This window comes from Crotalus tigris, unplaced genomic scaffold, assembly GCF_016545835.1.
Source record: "Crotalus tigris isolate CLP2741 ecotype Arizona unplaced genomic scaffold, ASM1654583v1 scf7180000017644.4837335, whole genome shotgun sequence".
NCBI lineage: Eukaryota > Metazoa > Chordata > Lepidosauria > Squamata > Viperidae > Crotalus > Crotalus tigris.
This window is the reverse complement of record NW_024096536.1, coordinates 2504522-2527706: the sequence shown is the minus strand read 5'-3', so window position 1 is coordinate 2527706 and position 23185 is coordinate 2504522. Positions and strand designations below refer to the sequence as shown.

Below are 23185 nucleotides of genomic sequence, written 5' to 3'. Positions count from 1 at the left end.
AAGCTTTTCAGCTCGCCGAACAGGGTGAGGCCACTCTCTTTTTTACAGAAAGAGAGAGAGAGAGAGAGAGAGAGAGAGAGAGAGAGAGAGAGAGAGGCACAAGTGCCTCTCTCTGCAAATGGCAGAAGAGGCTGGGAGCTGCAGAAGAAGGCTCAAAGAGCTTCATACAGCTCCGGAGCCGCAGATTGCTGAACTGTGTCCTAGGCGGACCATAAACTTTTATAGAAAGAAATAACAATGTCACTCATTCTCACATAAGCCTTTTCTGTTCATAGCTCAATTTAAAGATGACAGTGAGTGAGCTTGAAATGATTACCTTCCAAACCCAAATGTCAAAAACTGGCATTGACTAGTTTTCCTATGACAGTGGTGGCGAACCTATGGCACAGGTGCCAGAGGCGGCACAGCCCTCTCTGTGGGCACACACACCATCGCCCCAGTCCTAGGCCTTCAGCTGGGTTTTATAAAACCTTTTCGCTTTAGGCCTCCGCCGCCGTGTGCAAAAAAAAAAAAAAGGTTCAATGAGTCAATTTCAACTTCTTGCCGGGAAAAAAAAGATCGTGCAAAGTTGGAATTGATTGATTGAACTTTTTAGTCCCACCCAGTCTGCCGTTACAGCAGCCATGCTCAGCCAATGGGCCACACCCACCCAACTGGCCACACCCAACCAATGGGCCATACCCACCCGGCACCCGACAATGCATAAGTGAGTTTAGGGTTGCAGTTTGGGCACTCGGTCTCTAAAAGGTTCACCATCACTGTCCTATGATGTAATCAGTAAGCAATTAGTAAAGGCACAGTTGACATCATCTTGAAAATACAATCTTGATTATATTTATATTGATGTTAAATTTGATTACAGCCGCTAGGCTGTTAATAGGACAATATTGGAAGAAGGAATCCTTGCCTACTTTACAAGAGTGGTTCTATAAAGTTTCGTATTTGGCAGAAATGGCAAAGATTTCGGTTTTTTTAAAGGAGCAATCTCAAGAGAAATTTTTTGCGGTATGGGAAAAATGGATAAATTTTATACAACATAATTTAGATATGGAAAAATATTATTTAGCCTTTTTATAACTTGTAATGATTGTTTTTTTTTTCTTTCTTTCTTTCTTCTTCTGTATTATTATTTATATACTTTTCTATATATGTTTTATTTTTCGCCTACCTCTTTCTTTTTTCTTTCTCTCTCTCTTTTCTTTTTCCCTTTTTTCTTCTTTCCTTTTTTTTTACGTATATTATTATTATATATATTATTATTATGATTTTTATTATTATTATTAATTATCTTATAAATTGTATACGTTATTTTTTAAAATTTGTTAAATAATCCTATATTCAGTTCTGGGAAGTCGGGGGGGGGGAGGGTGGGGTGGTTTGGGAGGGGGGGTGGATGTTTATTTGTAAAATTTTTGAAAAAAATTCAATAAAAAAAATAAAATAAAATACAATCTTGCATTGCCTATTTCATACCTCACAAAGAAAGATGAATATGCCCTGGTGTTCTTTCAGGATCTTGGTAATAGTCAGATTACCTCGTTTGATCCCACCCAGTGGATCAAACAAGAGGTCGCGATTGAGTGTCCCCTTTCGCTCCTCTGTCCACACATCGATCTCCTCCTGGTGGTATGCGAAGGTGCAGTTATCCCCGTACTTACAGTCCTGCTTGTTAAGCATATCTACAAAGCAACAAACATCAGACCACCATATATGGAGTGGAGGCTAGAATCAGAACTAAGGTCTCTTGCTGTTCCTTATACTGTTTCCTTCTCTCCATCCCCAAGCTTCACAAATTGATAAAAAGAAACTGAAAAGTTCATGAAAGAAGATCCTGATGAAAAGACCCTGATGAAATTTACTGAAACTATTACTACTTATAATCCTTGACTTACGATCACAATTGAGCCCAAAATTTCAATCGCTAAGCAAGATAGTTAAGCGAGTTTTGATCCATTTTACAACTTTTCCTGCCACAGTTTTGAAGTAAAGCTCTGCAATTGTTAAGTTATTAACACAGTTCTTAAGTGAATCTGGCTTCCCCATTGACTTTGCTTGATCACAAGGCCATGGGGATGCTGCAAGTCATAAGTCCGAAAAGCGATCTTGTCATTTTTTTCAATGCCACTGTAACTTTGAACGGTTACTAAACAAATAGTTGTAACTCAAGGTCTACCTGTATTCAGCCCATCTTGACTAAGCAGAGCCTACCCTACACTGAGACACACTAATTGGCTACCTCAGGCAAATGTATGTAAACATTTGCCAGATTTCATATCAATTATGGCAATAAACCTTTATTCTCCTGAAACCCAATCTTGCATTCAGTAGCTGCTAACAGAAGAAGCTGACTTCACCCATGTAGAGAAGTTGTTTTACTACAAATAAGAAAAAAGGTTTATACAAATGTAAGATCTGTACTGTAGAACTAGTTTGGTTTAATGATTAAGGCGCCAAGCTAGAAAGTGGGAGACCATGAGTTCAAATCCCACCTTGGCCATGAAACCCAGCTGCTAGTCACTCTCTTTCAGCCCAACCCTATTTGCTGTGGAGGCAAATAGGAGGAGGAAGGGATATTAAGTGTGTTTGCCACCTTGAGTTATTTGTAAAAATATTAAAGGCAAGATACATAAATAAATTACAAATATTGGAGAACACAGAAATCAAGCCCTATACATAAGGGTATAACCCCTTAGGGTTTAAATCCTAAGACTTTTCATCCATCTTTTGAGTCAGACGTTTGGCCATTCTTTTCCTAGCCTTTTGATTGGGAGGCCCCTGTTCAATTCTTACAATGCTTCTGTCAAACCTGAGAATTGTTGGTTCCCACTTCACCAGTGTCAATCCTTACATCATGATGGAAGGGCAACAAAGTATTGACTATTTGTTATTATTTGCATTTACTTTCAGTGGGGAGAAGAGACAATGTTAGGTACTTCAAATACCATAACTACTTCACAGATGTTGACTATTTAACTTGGGTTCTCTCATTTTGGATTGTCTCTAAGGATGTATGACATTCCACATCAAATATTACTAAATTAAAATCTCACCATGACCGTTAGACGAACAGTGGAATATTTCCTGAATGTTCTCATTATGCATGTTTTCAATTTTACCACTAGCCTGAGTACTTTTTGTGCTCTCAAGTTTGAATTTTAAAACTTTTAATACTTGGAAATTTTAAGAGAGTTTTATAAATCCCTACAATCAATAAACACAGTGATTAAGTAAGTAGACAAAAATTAATAATACATGGCCCTCACATTCTTCAGCCACCCTGCACAGAACTTTTCCTCCTTCATGAAACAGTCTGTATTTTACTACATTCTCCTCTTTCTTCAATTCACCTTTGCATAGATAATAGGATCCCACAAAGTTTGTCTTGGTTGGACGTGGGCGAATTCTCTTCCATGTTTTATCTTCGGATAAACGACGCCTACCCAGCAGTATGTCTCGCTTGCACTTATGTTCCAGACCTTCTCGATAAGTATAATCACCAGCTTTGGGACCTACAAAAGAGGACAATATTAAAAAGAGTCCAGTTTTGCTAATCATCTGAGGCCATCTTCATCATAAGCAGATGACCTGTTTTGGGATAGCAGATGTGACAGGCCTGTTTGAAAATGTGAGTGGACACCAAGGGATTCTTCACAAGCAGAGTTGTGTTGGACATCACCAATTCCGGCTGAGACATAAGCAACTCTACAACTTTGGGTACTGTGGTGTGGGTACTTGACCCAGTTTGGTTTGCCTGAAAAAGACAATAAAATAAGCTTCCTTAGAGATCAGCAACATCTACTATATCCACTGTTCCCCAAGGTTCTTCATTTTTCAAATGAACAAAAATACAGGTAATCCTCGACTTACGATCACAATTGAGCCCAAAATTTCTGTTGCTAAGCGAGATAATTGTAAAGTGAGTTTTGCCCCATTTTACACCTTTCTTGCTGTAGTTATTAAGTGAATCATGCAGTTGTTAAGTTAGTAACAGGATTGTTAAGTCAATCTGCCTTCCCCGTTGACTTTCTCAGGTCACAAAATGTAATCACATGGCCCTAGGACGCTGCAACCTTCATAAATATGAATCGGTTGCCAAGCGTCTGAATTTTGATCACATGACACGGGGATGCAGCAACGGTTGTAAGTGAAAAAAATAGTCATGTCACTTTTCCAGTGCTGTTGTAACTTCGAATGGTCAGTAAATGAACTGTTGTAAGTCGAGGACTATCTGTAACAATAATGATCAACTTAACCTCCTTCCTTTTCAACATGTAGTATGTCACAGAAAAGAAGTTTTTTTCCTATTGTGAAAGTATTAGCAAATATTAAAATAAGCAGCATTTTTCTTATAAAGAGAGATACACATTCCCTCCTGCAAGGTTTCAAAGTTCATTTGTCCAATTATAAAATGGCTTAGACCAGGGGTCTTCAACCTTGGCAACTTTAAGACTTGTGAACTTCAACTCCCAGAATTCCTCAGCCAGCAAAGCTTAAAGTTGCCAAGGTTGAGGACCCCTGGCTTAGACTCAAAAGGAAAGTGTTCCTTTACTCATCCAATGTCAAATCACTCAGACAACTGATGATCACTCTGACAAAATCTTTTGAATAGACTGGGAAGTGAAGTTAAAAAAAAAAAAATGGAAGTACAGCAATATTTTGCTAATAAAATTGAGGACCTGGATAAAAACAGTGTAATAGGCATTTCTCTTCTTCTCAATTAAGAGAAAAGGTTACTCACAACTGGTAGTGACTTTTGAATTCCAGCAGGTTGGCGGGGTTCTTGGGTGCTGGTTTCCTCTAAACAGTAGGGAGAAAAAAAATAATTTAAAATTTATGTGAATATCAATTATGCAATGTCCTATCAACTATGGAGGCAGTACTATACACAAACCCTTTCTTGATACTCCTCAAATTTCACATATATTTAAGGCTGGAACCCACTTCTGGAACCCAACAGCCTGAAACTGGAAAGGACCATTATGAAAAGAATGCAAATGAGTCCAAAAAATGAGTGGCAGGAAATCTATTCCCACATAAGGGTGGGGGAAATAGTTGTAATATTTAAATCTTATCACATACAGCGGGTGGACTGTTACTAGGATTTCTTTTATCTGCCATAAGAACAATTTATTTATCCAAGCTTTGGCTTTGATTTTTCCACTGCTAATGGCTCAGTTCTAGAGAGAAATTTATTGCCATGCCTTGGGTGAAATTGCTGAACATCATCTAGCATTCTAATCAGCAGGATCAATGGTAGACAATCCCAGGAGATATAGCCTGCATTAAATATAATGTTTTCAGGACAATTCATTCCTGTTGTAAACCATGCATTTTTTTCAGATTTGTCTATAAATATACAATGGGGGTTCCAAACCCCTAGTCTACGGCCCATTGGGAAATGGTTATGCAAGAAGCAGGCAAGCACACAAAGCTCCATTTGCGCAAGCGGCACGTGCGCACACAAAACCATCCGGTCAGCTGTCCCGTTGGCATATGCAGCAAAAGAAATCTCTACTTGCTTGACACATCCTCTCCCCACAGCTGCTGCCAGTCCACAGAGCCAGAAAGGTTGGGGACCACTGATGTACAACAATGGATTTCCTAAAGCTTATTATTGAACACTTTTAACATCAACCACAATATATATTATACAAAATGACACAACACATTTTATAATCGCTAAAAGACAATGTATTAATAAAGAGTAGGAGATGGGAAAATGAACCATAAACAGCAATGGAGGGACTGATCCCAGACACAGAAATGCCATCTTCTTATGAAATACTGATGCAGAATTACTCTTTAATAGATTTATTATGTTTTTATCCTGCCTTTATTATTTTGTAAGTAACACAAGGCAGAAAATATACACAATATTCCTTCCTTCCTCCTTTTTCTCCACAATAACCCTGTAAAGTGGGTTGGGCTGAGCGACTGTGTGGCCCAAAGTCACCAGCCAGATTTCATGCCTTACATCAGAGGTCCCCAACCCCAATCCGCGGAAGTGGTGGGCGAGTGCGCATATGCGTGCAAATCCGCACTTATGAAAGGATATGTGCGTAGGCGAAACATTCCCCACCCCTACCTCCACTGAGCCAGAAAGGTTGGAGACTATTGCCTTACATGAATTCATAGTCTCCTGCTTTCTAGGCAGGCACTTTAATCATTTCACTGAACTGGCTCTTCCTGTGTCACAAGCTAACATTACTTAAATAGTTCCCATACCTACCAACAGTAAAGGTATCTAAAGCATCCAATGATCCCCTACTTGTTCCAAAAGCATCTAACATATCCAGCCGAGACTCTGTGTATGGGAGCAGATCTAGTGAATCCAGTGAATCCAAAGGAGACGTGCCACTGCCCCCAACAGGTGTTTCAAAGGTATCCAGAACAGATGAAGAAGAGAGTTGCTTTGTAGCCTCCATCACTAGGCCAAAGGAGGCAGGTGGCAGCGGTGTGGAGACTGGAATGCTTGCGGTCACCACAGGAGGAAGAAGTGGAGTACCACCTGGAAACACAGGGATGAGCTGGGGCACCTCACTCGGCAGATTGGCAGGAATGGCACCACGGACAAGAGACTTTGGGGAAAAATAAAATGTGTTATGATTAAAGGGGAGAAGTTAGACTTTCCTACTTTACATTTCCAGATATATTGAACTTTATAACAGATTCACTTCTACACCACTGTAAAGCAAGAAAGGATGTAGCCAGATAGACAAAATGTCACAGGAAACCAGTTCACTCTAAAATTAGTCCGCAATTACTTTTTCCAATGTGGCAGCAATATCAAGCACGAAACAAATGCTTCTGAAATGCTATTTATGACTTAGGGTTGTGCAACACTTTGGACTCAAGGGAAAAGGATGTTTCGGAGTATATGGGGCTTGAACTGCCTGTAACTCCTTAACCAGCTGTGTCTTTTTCTAAGGATGGAGGGATAATTGCAATTTGCAGTTGCTTTAAAGAGTTGCAGACTAATGCTACATTCATGACATTGCACAATCTGCAGCCTTTTGTCTCTGAATACAAAGTACAGCTCTACGACAGGTTATGCTTATGCTGGCATCAATTTAACCATGATTAAAGCTAAACAGGTATTCAAGGCAAGCTTGAAATAAGTAACACAACTGAACAAAGGGAACCAAGCACACAATAGCCCAACTATCCCAGTGGGAACAGAAGCTTTGGAAATTATAGTAACTCAAGGAAAAGACTAGCAGAAAAACAATTAGCTTGAACATTCATCCAACCAGTAAGCTATTCCAGGTCATTTTTATAGGAACTGCAATAAACTGGAGACAAATCAAATGGAGACGAATATATGGACAACACTCACTCTTATGGCTGCTCTTTGGCTGTGAAAGAAAAACTGTTGAGACTGAGCTCCAAAAGTTTTAGCTAGGTAACCTATTACATTTGTCCAAATTGTATTACTTTTAATAATGGCCTAGATGTGTTAAGGACTGAGACCTGCAATTTCTGTATGCAAATGCAGATGTGCTCTACCATTAAGTGATGGATTTCCCTATACCAGATATCAGAGCTCCCTTTTAAATACAATTTGGGAAATGGAAAAGTGTTACTAGGAAGCCCTAATAACCTTTAGTTGGCTATGTCCATTCCTTTAGACTCAGGAATGGCACTGCACTGCAGCTCAGGGATTTCTTACAACCCCACAACCACAGCATGCCAAGAAGCTCCTTTGTGCTTCCTGGTGTGGGGCTACTTTGCAATATGGTGCCGTGACTTCCGAGAGTGTGATAGCCCGGCCTCTCACATCCTCTTTCTCAGGTCTCCTTGAGGTTGTGCCACACTGCAGCAACTTCCCCAAGCACACGTGCAACCTGTGCCAGACCTCCCCCACTCCTGCGCTTATCTGAAACTCCCTCTGCTTCCTCCTTAAGGACCCATGTGTCTGGAGTTACAATAGTAACTGGGACTGCCGGGATTGCAGTTGCTAACGAAGCTGTCACATGATATCATGCTTTATGTCTGAATCAGTTAGTGACAGAAGCTCAGGAGCCAATTGTGATCATTAGTCAAAGATTAATTGTAACTCAAGGAAGTGGGAGCTAAGGAGAGGAAGTATATAATATTAAAGTCTTCAATAGCTTATCCTTTTTTAGACAACTTCAAATATTAAAATTAAACTAGTTCTTTCTCTCCATGAGATAATAAACAATTCCATGTACCATTACGTAACACACATCACAAATGTCCTCCATTACTTAGAAGGGAGACGTTTAAAAGGCAATGATGGAGGGCGAGCATGGAATCTGCTAAACCCCGTAATGATTCAGAAGAAGATGCAAGAGAGCAGTGACTAAAACAGAGGAGCATCTACAAAAGTCACTCTTACTAATGGATACTGGGACCCATCTGCAATAGAATCCAGAATTGAGTCCAGTTCATCTCCAAGAACTTCTCCTTCAGTGAAGTCGTCTATACTGTCAGACTCTGGTATAGATGCAACATCTGCAGAAGAAAGCAGAGTAGTAGCAAGGAGTGATCTTGGCAGGCTTTTCGTTTCCAAATCAGTTGATGAAAAGGCATTGGCTTTGCTGGCAGTGACAGAAGGACCACTAGGAATGACGATGCACTGAAGGACCACAGAATTGTCTGGAAGATGAAGTATGAGATTACAGCTAATCATGCATTGCACTCAAGAGAGAAAATGCAAAGCAAATGTAAAATAATAATGTATTCGTCTATCTAACTTAGCATTGACCATTCTGAGTAGTAGCTGCTTTCCAGAGTCTTAGAGAGAGATGCTTGTACTGTTATCATCTTTTTTTTTTAAAAAAAAGCCAAAGAGTCCAGAATCAGAACACAGAACATTCTGAGTGCAGAGCATTTCCTCCACTACTCAACTAAAATCTCTCCCATCTCCAAATCAAACTGTTCATCTTTGTGAAAAGATTCTTCATTAGCCTATATATGCTAGAATTATACTCGTAGAAACTTTCTCATGATGTCCAATTCAAACACACTTTTCAGAATTACAAACCATTTTAATGTGTTTCCCTGAAAATAAGACCCGGTCTTATATATTTTTTTTTGCCTCCAAAAGAGGCACTGGGTCTTATTTTTGGGTGGTGTCTTACCTTAGGACCACCACAACCAGGCCTCCCACACTCCAACACCTGTCACACCACTGCTTGACTTCTTCAGTGGCTACTTGCCGCCACTTGCAGCTGATCTCCATGTGCACACTGTTGCCACTCTAAGGGGTGGGGAGGTAAAACTGCCCCACAGGCCAAGAGCCCCTTACCTTACCGGAAGAACTGCCACAGCCAGGCCTCCCACACCTGTGACTTGTCAAGCCATGTGGCTTATCATGCCAGTGCCGCCACTCACGGCAGGAGGTTGCATAGCGCTTAGGGCCATTGCTGTTGCTCATGGCAAGAAGCCAAGTGGCTCTCTGGGCCAATGCCATCGCTCGCGGCAGGACACATGGCGCTTCGGGCCGTTTCCGCCAGTCAGCTGAGCGGCTCTTCGGGCCATTGCCGTTGTTCGCAGCAGGACAGCCCGAAGCGCCATGCGGCATCCTGCTACAAGCAACGGCAATGGCCCGAAGAGCCGCTCAGCTTCTTGCTGTAGCGGAAACCGCCCAAAGCGCCATGCGGCATGCTGCCACGAGTAACGGCAATGGCCCAAAGAGCCGCTCGGCTTTTTGCTGCGAGCAGCAGAAACGACCCAAAGCGCCATCCCTACCCCTGCCCTCACCCCCAAACTAGGGCTTACTTTTGGGGGCTTATATTAGGCCTACCCCTGAAAATTAAGCTGGGGCTTATTTCTGGGGGGGGGCTTACTTTCTGGAAAACACAGTATACAGATGTGATCAGGATGGTCAAATGTTTCTAGCAATATCCTAAAGATGGTATATCATTGCCACTATCATTGCCACTATTCACATTTATAAACTTCAGCCTGTACTGGTTGCACAGTGAGAACAACTGAAAGAACTGTGTTGACTTCTCAAAAAGAAAGGATTTGTCTTTTCCCAGGCATTTCCGGCTATTCCCGTTAGGAGCCTTAGTGATAAATTAAACTGATAACCAAATATTTCTTTCTGAAAGCAAAACCTCTTGTTCTATTTGAGGATGGTGGTGGGAATAATTATGAATCAAAGAAGCATAAATGCATTACCTGTTTCAATGTCGTCTATGGAGCCTAATCCATTGGTCTGTAGCAGGAAGAAAAAATAATCAATTCTCTTTTGAGCAAGTTCAATTTCATTTTCCAATTTTTACAAAGAACTAATCTAGTTATACAGAAATGCAAGACTGGATTCCCTATGAAATAATGTTTTGGATTGAAAGTTGTTCCTTTGAGATTGGCTGGATCCTATGATAATATTTTGCAAAACTGATTTTTTTTATTGTTACAACACACAGCCATCACCATTCCATATAACTAGCTTCTTCTGAAAACAGCAAAAATTACTTATTTTTAAACTCTCTGGAGGAAGGTTATATGTTCAGCTAATAAAAGCATAAGTGGGCATTCACAATGTTCTCAACACTTGTATGATAAGATACATCCTTCATTATCTTTTCATTTGGATTACCCACAAATAGTTGTTTATTCTTCTCTTTTTAATATTTCAGGCTGCCAGCTTTCAAATGGAACAGGGCTCCTATGCTTTCAATCACTGACATTTAGGTTTCTCTCAGCCCTAGGAAGAAGGCAGTAGCCAACCAACTCTGAAAACATTTCCTAGAACACCGCAGGAATTTGTTCCGACAGTCACCAGTAGTCAATAATGATTAGAAAGCAGAAAACTTTTTCTCTCTTTTGAGATTGATTTCTCTCTCAAAAGGAGAGGAACTAATTGTATGCTTTTATACTAAATGGGCAAAGATTGCATTACATAAATTATTATTTCCATTTTTATCCTTAAGTCACCAAAAAGACAACCATTTGGGAGGCCTCTCTCTTTTACACGTCAGCATTATGAGAATGGACATGTTCTAGAAGACCTGTGGCAGTGAAAACTACTTAACTACTACCCAAGAGACAACAGATGGAGCCATCTTGTGTAAACTAAGTGGGCTTCAAGACCAGTTTACTGTTACAAATTTTAGTCTATTTTACTATTTCACTTTACCCATCTTTCATTCAGGGCAGCAGATACCCAGTTCTCAAAGATTTCCCATTAAAACTCAAATCTAGTCAACTGCTGTTCATGTATTTCTAGACTGTGCCTTGAAAACAAGCCTTAAATAATCATAACAAATTCTCATTAAAAACATTAGGAGAAATCAATTCTTCCCAAATCACTCTATCACTATAAGATCTATAGGTAGCCCTCAACCTATGACCAGAAATGGGACCAGAAATTCAGTTGCTAAGTGATGCAGTCATTACATGAGTCCTGTCTGATCTATACCCTTTTTTGCTGTGGTTGTTAATCAAATCACCCTGGTCATTATGTGAATCTGGCTTCTCTCAATGAATTTGTTTGCCGGAAGCTCCCTGGAAAGGTTGCAAAGGACAATCATGTTACCCCAGGATGAGGCAGTTGCCAGCTGCCATCTGAATTTTGATCATGTGACCGCAAGGATGTTGTGACAGTCGTTAAGTGCAAGAACCGGTTATAAGTCATTTTTGTCAGTGCCAACTGAATGGTCATAAGTCAAGAACTACCTACAGTCATCAAGAATTGTACTTGAAGCTTATTTTTCAGAAAAAGTGAAAAGCAAAAAGCCAGCTCTTAAAAGGATATTTTTTTTGTTCAAATCATATAGGCAGAGTTAATTTTATAAAAACTGAGATGGTGTTATCCATCTCTTAAATACCTTCACTTTTAATAATTTTTTAAAATTTAAAAATGATCAGAAATTATTTAGAAAATTGAAATGCAGATATACACAGTTATGTATAGTTGGTTGTGAGTTACCCAAAGACTGCTTTTAAAATGAGTGGACATATAATTGTTTTAAATAAATAAAAAATAAACATAGCTCACTCTCCCTCTGAGATTCTTGTCCACAAGGACGTCTGGAAACTTTCACTAACTGCATACTTCTAAAGGGGAACATTAAAATGCTCTTCAGATGGGTGATGCAGCACTTCATCAACACAACATTTTGCTCTATCTACCTCTTGTCTTTTTTAATCCACATTTTTAATTAAGAACGCCCCATAACAAATTATGTTCATACAATCAGGAAAACATGTCATCCATTATATCAATTCCACTGAAGCTGTTTAAACAGTAAAGATATACCTGATTTGGTAAGGCAGATGTCAGGCCATTACTCAATACACAAAATGTTTCTGAATCCTGCTGCAAAGAGAGAGGAAGTAACAGACACTTAAAGACACTTAGAATGATAAGTGACATATTTTCAAAGAAACGTCAGCTTTAATAAGGGAAAACTATATAAGATATACAGGTAGCCAAGTTTGGCTGTGCCCTTATATACTGACTATGCATGACCTTTCAATACACATCAAATAATTTCAGCTAATATTGGACTCTGTAGGTATAAAATGATATAAAAGATTCAAGTTTCAGGATTGGGAGGAAAAATAAAAATATGTGCACTGTCATGGGAAATAAGGTTGGATGCAAATATCATACCTGAGGCCTCTTATATGCTTTCCGGACTCTTAATCCCAGCTTCTGTGCAAGGTCCTGACCCAACTGGACCACACTTTCATCCTTCAGTAGAGAAAGCAATTACAGATTACATATAATCCTCAATTTACAATTATTCATTTCATGACCATTCCAAGTTGCAATGGCAACTTACAACCAGTAAGTGACTTAGATCAGGGCTTTTCAACCTTTTCACCCACTATACCATCTTTAGGATATATCAATATCCAAGTACCACCAGTCGCCTAGCAAGATGTCAAAAACTTGATGACCCCCCCCCCCCAAAAAAGAGGAAAAAAGTGATAAAGTACAGGTAGTCCTCGACTTACAACAGTTCGCTTAGTGACTGTTTGAAGTTACAATGGCACTGAAAAAAGTGACTTATGACCCCTTTTCACACTTATGATTGTTGCAGCATCCCCAGGGTCTTGTGATTTACATTCAGATGCTTGGCAACTGATTCATATTTATGATGGTCACAGTGTCCCAGGGTCACATGATCCCCTTGTGCAACCTTCTGACAAGCAAAGTCAATGGGGAAACTAGATTCACTTAACAACTGTATTACTAATTTAACAACTGCGTGATTCGCTTAACAAATGTGGCAAGAAAAGTCATAAAATAGGACAAAACTCATTTAACAAATTATCACTTAGCAACATAAATTTTGGGCTCAATTGTGGTTGTAGGTTGAGGACTATCTGTATACCCACTTACCACACTTTTAATGGGAAACTTGTGCCTCTCTCTCTGACATTAATCTTTGCACTGTTCTATCCCCTTCTCTCCTGGTTGACTCAAAGAAGCTGATAGGTGATTGCAGGGGCTTTGGAGTGGGGGGCATGGGTGGCATGTTGGGGAGCTAGTTGGCTATCCCCCAAAGATTCCCTAACTTTAAAACAGCTCTTGGGTGGCAACAGGCAGGAGAGGGGGGGCAAAGAAAGAAAATCAAACCTGACTGACAGGGAGCACAGTAACCCTGCCCATACTCCGCAGAGGACAGGTCCCCATCACCCCCAGCCTGGCAGGGGTCTTCCTGCCCACTGTTGCAGACAAAGGGAGGCTCCAATGAGAAGGAGGTCTTGCTTGGCTGGTGGCTTGGGGGGGGGGCGGAGAGGAAGGGACAGCTTCACCTCCCCCCCCAAATGCTGCCCTCTCACGAAAGAATGAAAACTCCGAAAAACGACCAGGAAAAAAGGTTAAAACAGAAGAGTGTCTCTTCTGAACAAGAAAAAAAAAAAAAATCACATCCGCATCCAGCTCTTGGGGGTGGAGTGGGGGATTTTTATTTTTTGCTTCATTTTGCTCTTTTAAAAAGACTGCCTCCCCAACACCAGAAGCCGCACGCCATCACCGTTCGCCTGCTGCACCTCCCCCCCGCCGCAGACCTAAATCCCTTCATTCCTTTCCTTTGAAACAAACACAACCCCCCCCCCGAATCCTCCCGTTCCTCCCTTCTGAATTACAATGAAAGAAAGCCAAGTTTTGCTGGGTGGATGTAGCAGGTTTTGGTCATTTCTGTGTGCTGGGAGGTTACCCATGAAGCACGTTTATTTTTTTTTTATATTGTAAATATTTATTAAGTTTTTAAAATTTTACAAAAACAAAACAACCCATCCCCAAACCTCCCCAACCCTCCCATTCCCTCCCCCTACCTTCCCAGAGCTGAACATAGGCTTAATTAAAATTTCTTCAAATAATCTAAAAGAAAGTATAAACCATAAATAAATCTGAATACTAAATACATTAATTAAACAAAGTATAAGATAATTAACAATAATATATGTATAAGAAAACATAACTACCAAAAGAATAATACTTGAAAGAAAAAAGAAGAAAAAGAAAAAAGAAAAAGATAAAAGAAAGTATAATAAAAATAAAAAATAAAAATAAAAAAAGAAATAAAATCTATAAAATATTTTCAATTTTAAATATAAGTTATTGAAAAGCTAAATAGTATTTTTTAATATCCAACTTATATTGTATAAAATCTATCCATTTTTTCCATACCGCAAAATACTTCTCCTGCGATTGATCCTTCAAGAAAGCCGAAATCTTTGCCATTTCCGCCAAGTAAGAAACTTTAAAAAACCACTCTTGCAAAGTAGGCAGAGATTCCTTCTTCCAACATTGCCCTACTAGCAGCCTTGCGGCTGTAATTAAATTTAACATCAATGTAGTCTCTTTAATATCACAATCGGTAACAATACCTAATAAAAACAATTGTGGGGTAAATTTTACCCTCCTTCTAAAAATCCTTTGAATATTCCACCATATCTTAATCCAAAAGGCTTTTATATTTTTACACGACCACCAAATATGATAGTAAGTAGCATCCAAACATTTAGGCTGTAAGTCAGGATACATACAAGACATTTTTTGTGGATCAAGGTGCCATCTGTAAAACATTTTATAAAAATTATCCCTTAAATTCTGGGCTTGTGTAAATTTGACATTCCTCACCCAAATAATTTCCCAGGTATCTAGTAGAACTGGTTCACCAAAATTTTGTGCCCATTTGATCATACATTCTTTAATTAATTCTGCCTCTGAATCCAATTCTACTAGCACCCCATAAATTCTCTTAATATGAGTTCGTCTTGTTTAAGAAAATTTACTTGTTTAAGAAAATTTTCATCTTCTCTAAGTAAACCCACATTACAATCTAACTTCCATCTATCCACTATTTGTCTATACTGAAACCATGAATATATAATATTTTCTTGTGCTAGGTTTTCCAAAGATTTTAACTGCCAGTTTTTACCATCCCATCTAAGTAATTGTGCATAAGAAACACCATCCATCTTAACTCCTCTCCTTATCCCCTCTATCGCATGCCAAGGTACAGCCCATAATGGGATTTTAAAATCACTTCTGTAATATTTCCTCCAAACCCGAAATAGAGAAATCCTTATAATATGAGATTTAAAAACCCTATCAACTTTTTTATTAAAAATTAAATAGGCATGCCATCCAAAAAGTAAATCCTAACCCTCCAAGAGGAGTATTTCTACATTTGTTAGATTAACCCAATCACTAATTAATGTTAAAACCACCGCATCATAGTACAATTTCAAATTCAGTACCTTGAGTCCACCTCTCTCACGAATGTCTTGTATTATTTTAAGTTTTACTCTTGGTTTTTTCCCCGCCCAAATGAACTTATTGATACCTTTCTGCCATTCATTTAAATTAATCTCATTCTTTAAAATAGGTATCATTTGAAACAAAAAAAGGAACTTTGGCAAAACATTCATTTTAATCACCGCAATTTTTCCCAAAAGGAATAATTGCAATTTCTCCCAATTTTTCAAATCTCTTTGTATCCTGACCCATAACCTTTCATAATTATTTTTGTACAATTTTGCATTAGAAACAGATAAAATAACCCCCAAATATTTTACCTTATCAACAACCTCAAAATCTGTCAACTTAACCAAAGTCTGCTTATCCAAATTGGTCATATTTTTAGGTAATATTTTAGTCTTATTGTTGTTAATTTTAAAACCCGAAACCCGTCCATATTGGTATATCAATTGTAATAGCTCTACTACAGAATAAGTAGGTTGGGACAGGGTGACCACCAAGTCATCTGCAAAAGCTCTTAATTTATATTCTTTTTTATTAACTTCTGTTCCTTTTATTTCCTGTGATTCTCGAATTTTAATCAACAATATTTCCAAAGTTAAAACAAACAGCAGTGGTGACAATGGACATCCCTGTCTAGTCCCCTTTTCTATTGTAAAAACCTCTGATAAACCCCCATTAACAATAAGTTGTGCCGTTTGTTTTTGATAAATAAGACCAAGAGCTTGTAAATTTATTTCTCCAAAGTTCATTTTCTCAATTAATCTTAACATAAATTGCCAATTCAGTTGATCAAAAGCTTTTTCAGCATCTAGAAATATCAATCCTGCAGGAACTTGATTATTTTTGTCTAAGTATTCTAATAAATTAATAATTTGTCTAACATTATTCTTCATGTACCTTCTAGTTATAAAACCCGTTTGATCCTTATGTATAACCTGATGCAAAACCCTCATAAGCCTATTAGCCAAAATTTTTGCAAAAATCTTATAATCTACATTTAAAAGAGATATAGATCTGTAATTCTTTGGTAAAGTAATATCTTGATCTTCTTTTGGGATTAAAGATATAAAAGCTCTACCCCATGACGGGGGAATCTCTAAACCCTGTAATATATTGTTAAAAAGCTCTCTTAAAGGTTGAATCATCTCTTGTACCAAAGTTTTATAACAAACAGATGTCAAACCATCCATACCCGGTGCTTTACCTCATTTTAATTCTTTAATCACTGTCTCAATTTCCTCACTAGTAACTAAACCATTAATTTCTTGTTTCTGATCTTCTGTTAATTTAGGGAAGTTGGCTTCATTTAAATAATTATCTATATCTAAAACCTGTATTTTAGTACTCTTATATAATTTTTGATAATAATCTTAATCAAATCCTTATGATATACTAATTTACCATTATAATTTATTTTATCTATAATTCTCTGTCTCTGTTTCTTTCTTAATTGATAAGCCAACCATCTCCCTGGTTTATTAGCATTGCAAAATGTATTTTGTTTGATATACAATAAGTTAGTTGCAGTTTGATCAGCCATCAACATATTAAATTGTGTTTTAAGCAATTTTATAGATTCTTTAACCTTTTCATCTGTGGGATTTGAGATCAAAATTTTTTCTTTTGATTTAATCTCATCTTCCAATTCCTTACGTTTCTGAATCTGCTTTTGTCTATGAGCATTATTCATTTGTATCAAAATCCCACGCATAAAGGCTTTGCCTGCATCCCATACCATTGACACTGAAGTTCCCTTATACATATTTAAAACAAAATAATCCTTTAAATGCTCCTTTAATTTTTGAACATTCTTTTCTTGTCTAAATAAATTTTCATTCATCCTCCATGATCTCCTCTCCTCTCTTCCATCAACCAACTCCATCCAGACTGGACTATGATCCGTCAATGTCCTAGGAAAAATTTTAACATTCTTTACCCTAAAATATAAATCAGTTGTAATAAAAAAAAGTCAATTCTTGAAAAGGATTGATGTCTATCTGAAAAGAAAGTAAAGTCTCTCTCCTCCTGATTGCGTTCACGCCAGTAGTCTCGTAGTTCCCAGTCCTCTTTCAAATCAAAAAAAGCTTTAGGTAATTTAGCCTGTTTAAAAGAAGTAGAAGATCCTTTTTTGTCTCTTTGTGTATCTAACACACCATTCCAATCACCCATTAATATCACAGATCTATAGTCCAACAAAGTTAATTTCTGATGTAACAATCTATAAAATTGTTCCTGTTGTTGGTTTGGTGCGTACAATCCCACTATAAGTATTTTCTTACCATATAAACCAACTTCAATCATAACATATCTCCCTTGAAGATCAAATTCTACCAAACAGGCTGATAAGTTTTGCTTGATATAAATAACTACGCCCCCTTTTTTCCCAGGAGCAGAAGATACAAAATGAGATCCCAAACGAGCATTGACTAAATATTTTTGATCTTTAGCTATAATATGTGTTTCCTGCAAACAAATAATATCATTATTATGTTGCTTTAAATAATGAAAGATTTTCTTTCTCTTCTGGGGGGAATTAAGGCCGTTAACATTCCAAGTCAGGAGCTTTACCATCTCCCTTAACCAGAAGCCTGGAGAAGACTGCTTGAAGATCTGCCATTGAAGAATGTGCCGCAGAACTCTTAGGTCTTGCTCCTCCCACCGGCAACGAAGCACTTTCTTGAAGAGATTCTTTATCCTCTTTCCTCTGTTGTTCCTTTTCCTTGTGTCTATGCGCTGCACGGGTCATTCTTTGCTCTTTAATCTCTGCTTGTCGGGACCACTCCGACTGTGACTCTCCAACCGCCATCACACCTAGTCCTTCAGACTGCTGTTCAACCTCTTTACCATCCAGAACTTTCTGCATCATAGATGATGGTGAGCCTGCTCCCAGGACCGAATTGTAAAACTCCTTTGCTTTAGTGACTGTATTAAGTCTATAACGCATCCCCGCATGGCTCAGAACAATATCCATCGGAATCTCCCATCTGAATGGCATCATTCTTTTTTTAAGTTCATTGGATAAGAAAGCAAAATCTTTTCTCTTTCTTAGAATTTTAGATGGGATCTCCTTTAAAATAATAACATCTTGAGCAGCAATCTGGAATCTCTTATTATAAAAGGCTTGTATGATTTCATTACGCAGAGATCTCTTTCCAAAATAAATCACCACATCTCTTGGTAAATTTCTCTGTTTTGCAATCCAGGAATTAACTCTAAATAATTTTTCAACCTCTCTGCGTATTTCCTCTTTCTCCCTATTCAAAATAACAGCAAAGTCATTTACCACAATCTCTCTCAGATCTTGCTGCATATCTTCTTTCAGACCCCTAATTCTTAAAGCATATTCCATCTCCCTGTACTGAGACATAACAATGTCATCCTGTGAAATTTCTATCTTTTTTTCCATGCCTTCAAACTTATCTTCCAAGATGTCAACCTTATCTGCAACCTCTTCGACTCTAGAGTCAAGCTTCTCAACCACAGAAGCAAGTCCTGATAGAGCCATAACTATATCTTGCCTCAAAATAGTGTTATTCTGCTCCAACAGATTCTTCACTTCCCCTCTAATTTCAGTTTTATTCTGATCTAGAAGCTCCTTCATTTCCCCTCTGATTTGAGTGACTGCATTTCCCATTATATCTTTCATATCTTGTACAGATATTACTGGCAGAGAAGGAGAAGATGGTGGTGTAGCTTTAGGTTGTTGTACCGATAAAATCGCAGGAGAAGAAGCCACCTTAGGAACTGTAGAAGCTGCTTGCCTTTTTGAAGTCATTTTTTTTTAAAAAATTTTTTTTTCTTATTTCCACTTTATATAAAAAAATCCTCAAAGAATTAAAAAAAACAAAGGAGAGTTTAAAAGATATTTCAAAAACACAAAACCACCTTCAGAAAAAGAGGAAAAAGTTTAAAAAGAAAAAGCTATATAGTCCATAACGTTCCATTTGACTCACTTTCTTTTTCCCCGAAAAAAACTTTCAAATCGCCATTTTACTTTCACTCTCCACACAAACAAAAAAAACAAAAAGAAAAAGATCAACCTAAACTGAAAAACAAATAAAACTCAGTAAGTCAAATCCTTTATCCAGCTCTGTCCGCTTTATATAAAAAAAAATCACTCACCCTATCCCTTTAAACGCGGAGATGGTAGCGGCGTTTCACTCTGTTCCCAGAGGAAACAAAGACAGCTGGGAGGCGGAGGCAACCCGAACTCCGAGGGAGCTCTCTTTCTACTTCCCCCAAAAAAATCCCTGGGGGGTTTGAGATGCTCTACCTCTATTCGGGTGGTTCTCTCCCCCCTCCCTTCGCCCGGGAGGGAGATTTCGAGCCGCGGGACAGCTGGTGACTGCTGTACTCCGCGGTTCTCACGCTGTCCCAGGAGGACGGCTACAATGTAGCCGCCATCATCGACGCTAACCACCGGAAGTTCCATGAAGCATGTTTATTTTGAGGGGGATCCCCAGTCCAGTTGTTAAGCTTGCTAAATCCTCTTCCTCCACCTCCTCCTCACTGGAGCCCCCCCTTTGTCTACAATGGTGCAGCAGGAAGACCCCTGCTGGGCTGGGGATGGAGATCTGCCCTCTTCAGAGTAGGGGCAGGGCTCCAGCTGATCAGCGCTTCTTCGGGGCTGTCAGGGCTCAGCAGAAACACTAGGATCAGTGCCACTTTCCAGATGATCAGCACTTCTTCGGGGCTGTCAGGGCTCAGCAGATCCTGGCGCTTTCCTGAGCCCCAAAGAAGCGTTGATCAGCTGGAAAGCAGCACTGATCTTGGAGCTTCCCCTGAGTCCCAAAGAAGCACCAATCAGCTGGAGTCCAGCGCTGATCCTGGTGCTTCTGCTAAGCCCTGACAGCCCTGCAGCTCCAGCTGTCTCTGACTCAGGCTTGTGCAGTGCTGCCGCTGGCTCAGCTCATTCCCCTCCCCCGCTACTTCTTTAGGATGGTCGCGTACCACCTGCCAGGTGCCAATGTACCACAGGTGGTATGCGTACCACCAGTTGAAAAGCCCTGACTTAGATCAATCCAAAACTTATAACCATTGCAGTATTTCCAAAGGTGTGTGATCAAAATTCAGGTGCTTGGCAAGCAGGTCTTTACAATGACTGAAGTGTCCTAAAATTATGTTATTGCCATTTGTAACCTTATCAGTCAGCTTCTAACAAGCAAAGTCAATGGGGGGAAAGCTGGATTTGCTTAACAAATGCATTATTCACTTAACAACCATAGCAAAAAAGGTTGTAAAATTGGGTGAGACTCAGTTAACTGCCTTGCTTAGCAATGAAATTCTGGTTCCAATTGTGGATGTAAGTTAAGGACTATCAGTATTTCCAGATACAGTAGTCACAGATAATACAAAACTGTTGTCATCTATTTTATCGGCAGTGAAAAGTCCAAAAAGTAAATAATTTAATCTTGTATTATTTGCAATAATTATGATTTTTCTTTTAAGAAAGCCCATAGCAACTTCATACACAGTGAAACAAGTTTTGCCTACTTTTGAATTGTTCTATCCTTTGCTCTTTCAATTCAACTGAACTCTTTTTTATCACAAGGAAAAAAAAATCTTTCCATTCTTGTGAAATAAATTCTGCCACACTGTAAAATTAATCAGAAATTAATAACAAGTATAAAAGTTATAATGGTACATCAACAGATTTTTTGCTCCAAATATTGCATTATATATCATATATCAATATGAAGTGTAATCGTGATCACACAGAGTTTATTCATTAGAACCAGATTTCAACTTTTGTAACTTAGTACTGCAGAGATAAAGGATGTAATATTGTTGTAAATATTTACAATACATTTGCTAATGCAACAGTAACTGGGACCAGAAACTCTATTGCTAAGTAATGAAGTTATAAGGCATGATGTTTCATGACTGCAGTTCCAGCAGTGCCAGTCGCCATCATTAAGTGAAGACTGTCCAGATGCAGCTTCCTGAGGCCCTGGGTTTACCGCTTACAACCCCCTGCCAATTTCCCCATTGACTTTGCTTATTGGAAACCGGCAGTGAAGACTACAAATGATGATCACATGACCACTGAACAAAAAAACATCAAAGTTCCAGCTGTTGCAGTGCATCAGCAGTCTTGTGAACAAAGCACTTGATAATCAACGTGCACTCATGACTCTTTGCAGCATCCCACAGTCATGTGATAGCCGTTGCCAACATTCTCTGGTTTTCCACAAGTAAAGCCAATGGGAAAGACAAAGGGAAGATCACCAGTCACTTAAGTAAGCCTTCCCACCAGCCTTTCACATACACACACTGTACCCTTCTTCCTTCTGCATCCACTTGTACCCTCCAGTGCCCTCCTTCTCTAGTTTCCCCATGTTCACACATAGGCACCCGCCCACCAGTGGCCTCCTTTCCTGCCTCCATGGGCTCGCATAGACATATAGCCCCCAGCACCTTCCTTCCCTTTGCCTCCCTGCACTTGCATACAGGTACATGCCCCGCACCCTTTTTCCCAGCCTCCCTGAGTTCACCCAGCCTGTGCTGGGCCTCCTCTTCCTTTCCACACTCGTCTTTGACTCCCTCCCTCCTTTTCACTTAATGACTCGTATGTCTTTTGGTTACAAATGAGACTATCCAGAGTGCCATTGTTAGTGAGGCAGTCACATGATATTGTGCTTTACAACCACATCACTTAGCAATGGCAATTCTAGTTGCAAATGCTGTTGAAACTAATGGACTACCTGTAAAATATGCTACAACTCTAATATCATTTTAGTCATTTAAAACATTTACCTAATTTTCTATTAATAATACAAAATATTTAGAAAAGAGGAAATTACCACTTACATGTGGGAGTGAGAGCAAACAGCGGCTGTTACATTCATAAGCTTCCTTGTGTCTTCCTAGCTCACTTAAGCAGCGGGCCTTCCGAAAAAGAGCACGGATGTTCTCCTTGTTGAATCCCAGAGCCTTCTCACTGTCTTCTAAAGCTTTTTCATGTAAGCCCTTTTAGAAAATTAATAAATGTGATCATGAGAATTTTAACACAAACAGAACTCGTCAGAAGCTTGCAAAAGGGGAACACATGACACTGCAACATCATTCTTAAGTATGAACCAGTTGCCAAGGATCCAAATTTTGATCACATGGTCATGGGGATGCTGCAACAGTCATAAGTGTGAAAAATGGCCAGAAGTCACTTTTTTGATTGCCATTTTAACTTCATATGATTCCTAAATGAATAAGTCGAGGACTGTATAGAGTTGGTTCAGGAATTCTGGGAGTTAAAGTCCATGAGTCATAAAAGAGCTGGTTCAGGAATTCTGGGAGTTAAAGTCCATGAGTCATAAAAGAGCCAAGGTTGCCTACCCCTGGTATAGACCAATGGTGGCAAACCTATGGCATGGGTGCCAGAGGCAGCACTCGGTGCCCTCTCTGTGGGCACACATGCTGTTGGCCCAGTCTTGCCTCCTCCCGCAACCCCCTCCTCACTAGCAGCTCCCCTGGAAGAGAGTCGCCCTCAAG

General features: G+C 39.2%; 1 protein-coding gene across 9 annotated transcripts in view; it reads right to left on the bottom strand.

Annotated features, from left to right (window-relative positions):
- The window catches only part of ZC3H7B (zinc finger CCCH-type containing 7B), a 67272-nt gene that overhangs the window by 27871 nt on the left and 16216 nt on the right, over window positions 1-23185 (bottom strand). For 5 of the 9 annotated variants that reach the window (XM_039335552.1, XM_039335551.1, XM_039335549.1 and 2 more), the window contains exons 5-14: window positions 22508-22666; window positions 12590-12670; window positions 12233-12292; window positions 10150-10186; window positions 8360-8619; window positions 6230-6578; window positions 4739-4797; window positions 3586-3751; window positions 3348-3509; window positions 1474-1679 (exon numbers count right to left, since the gene is read on the bottom strand). In XM_039335552.1, the coding sequence (XP_039191486.1) occupies window positions 1474-1679; window positions 3348-3509; window positions 3586-3751; window positions 4739-4797; window positions 6230-6578; window positions 8360-8619; window positions 10150-10186; window positions 12233-12292; window positions 12590-12670; window positions 22508-22666 (1539 nt within the window). The remainder of the gene's footprint in view (window positions 1-1473; window positions 1680-3347; window positions 3510-3585; window positions 3752-4738; window positions 4798-6229; window positions 6579-8359; window positions 8620-10149; window positions 10187-12232; window positions 12293-12589; window positions 12671-22507; window positions 22667-23185) is intronic. The other 4 variants (XM_039335554.1, XM_039335555.1, XM_039335553.1 and 1 more) reach the window with 4 other exon arrangements.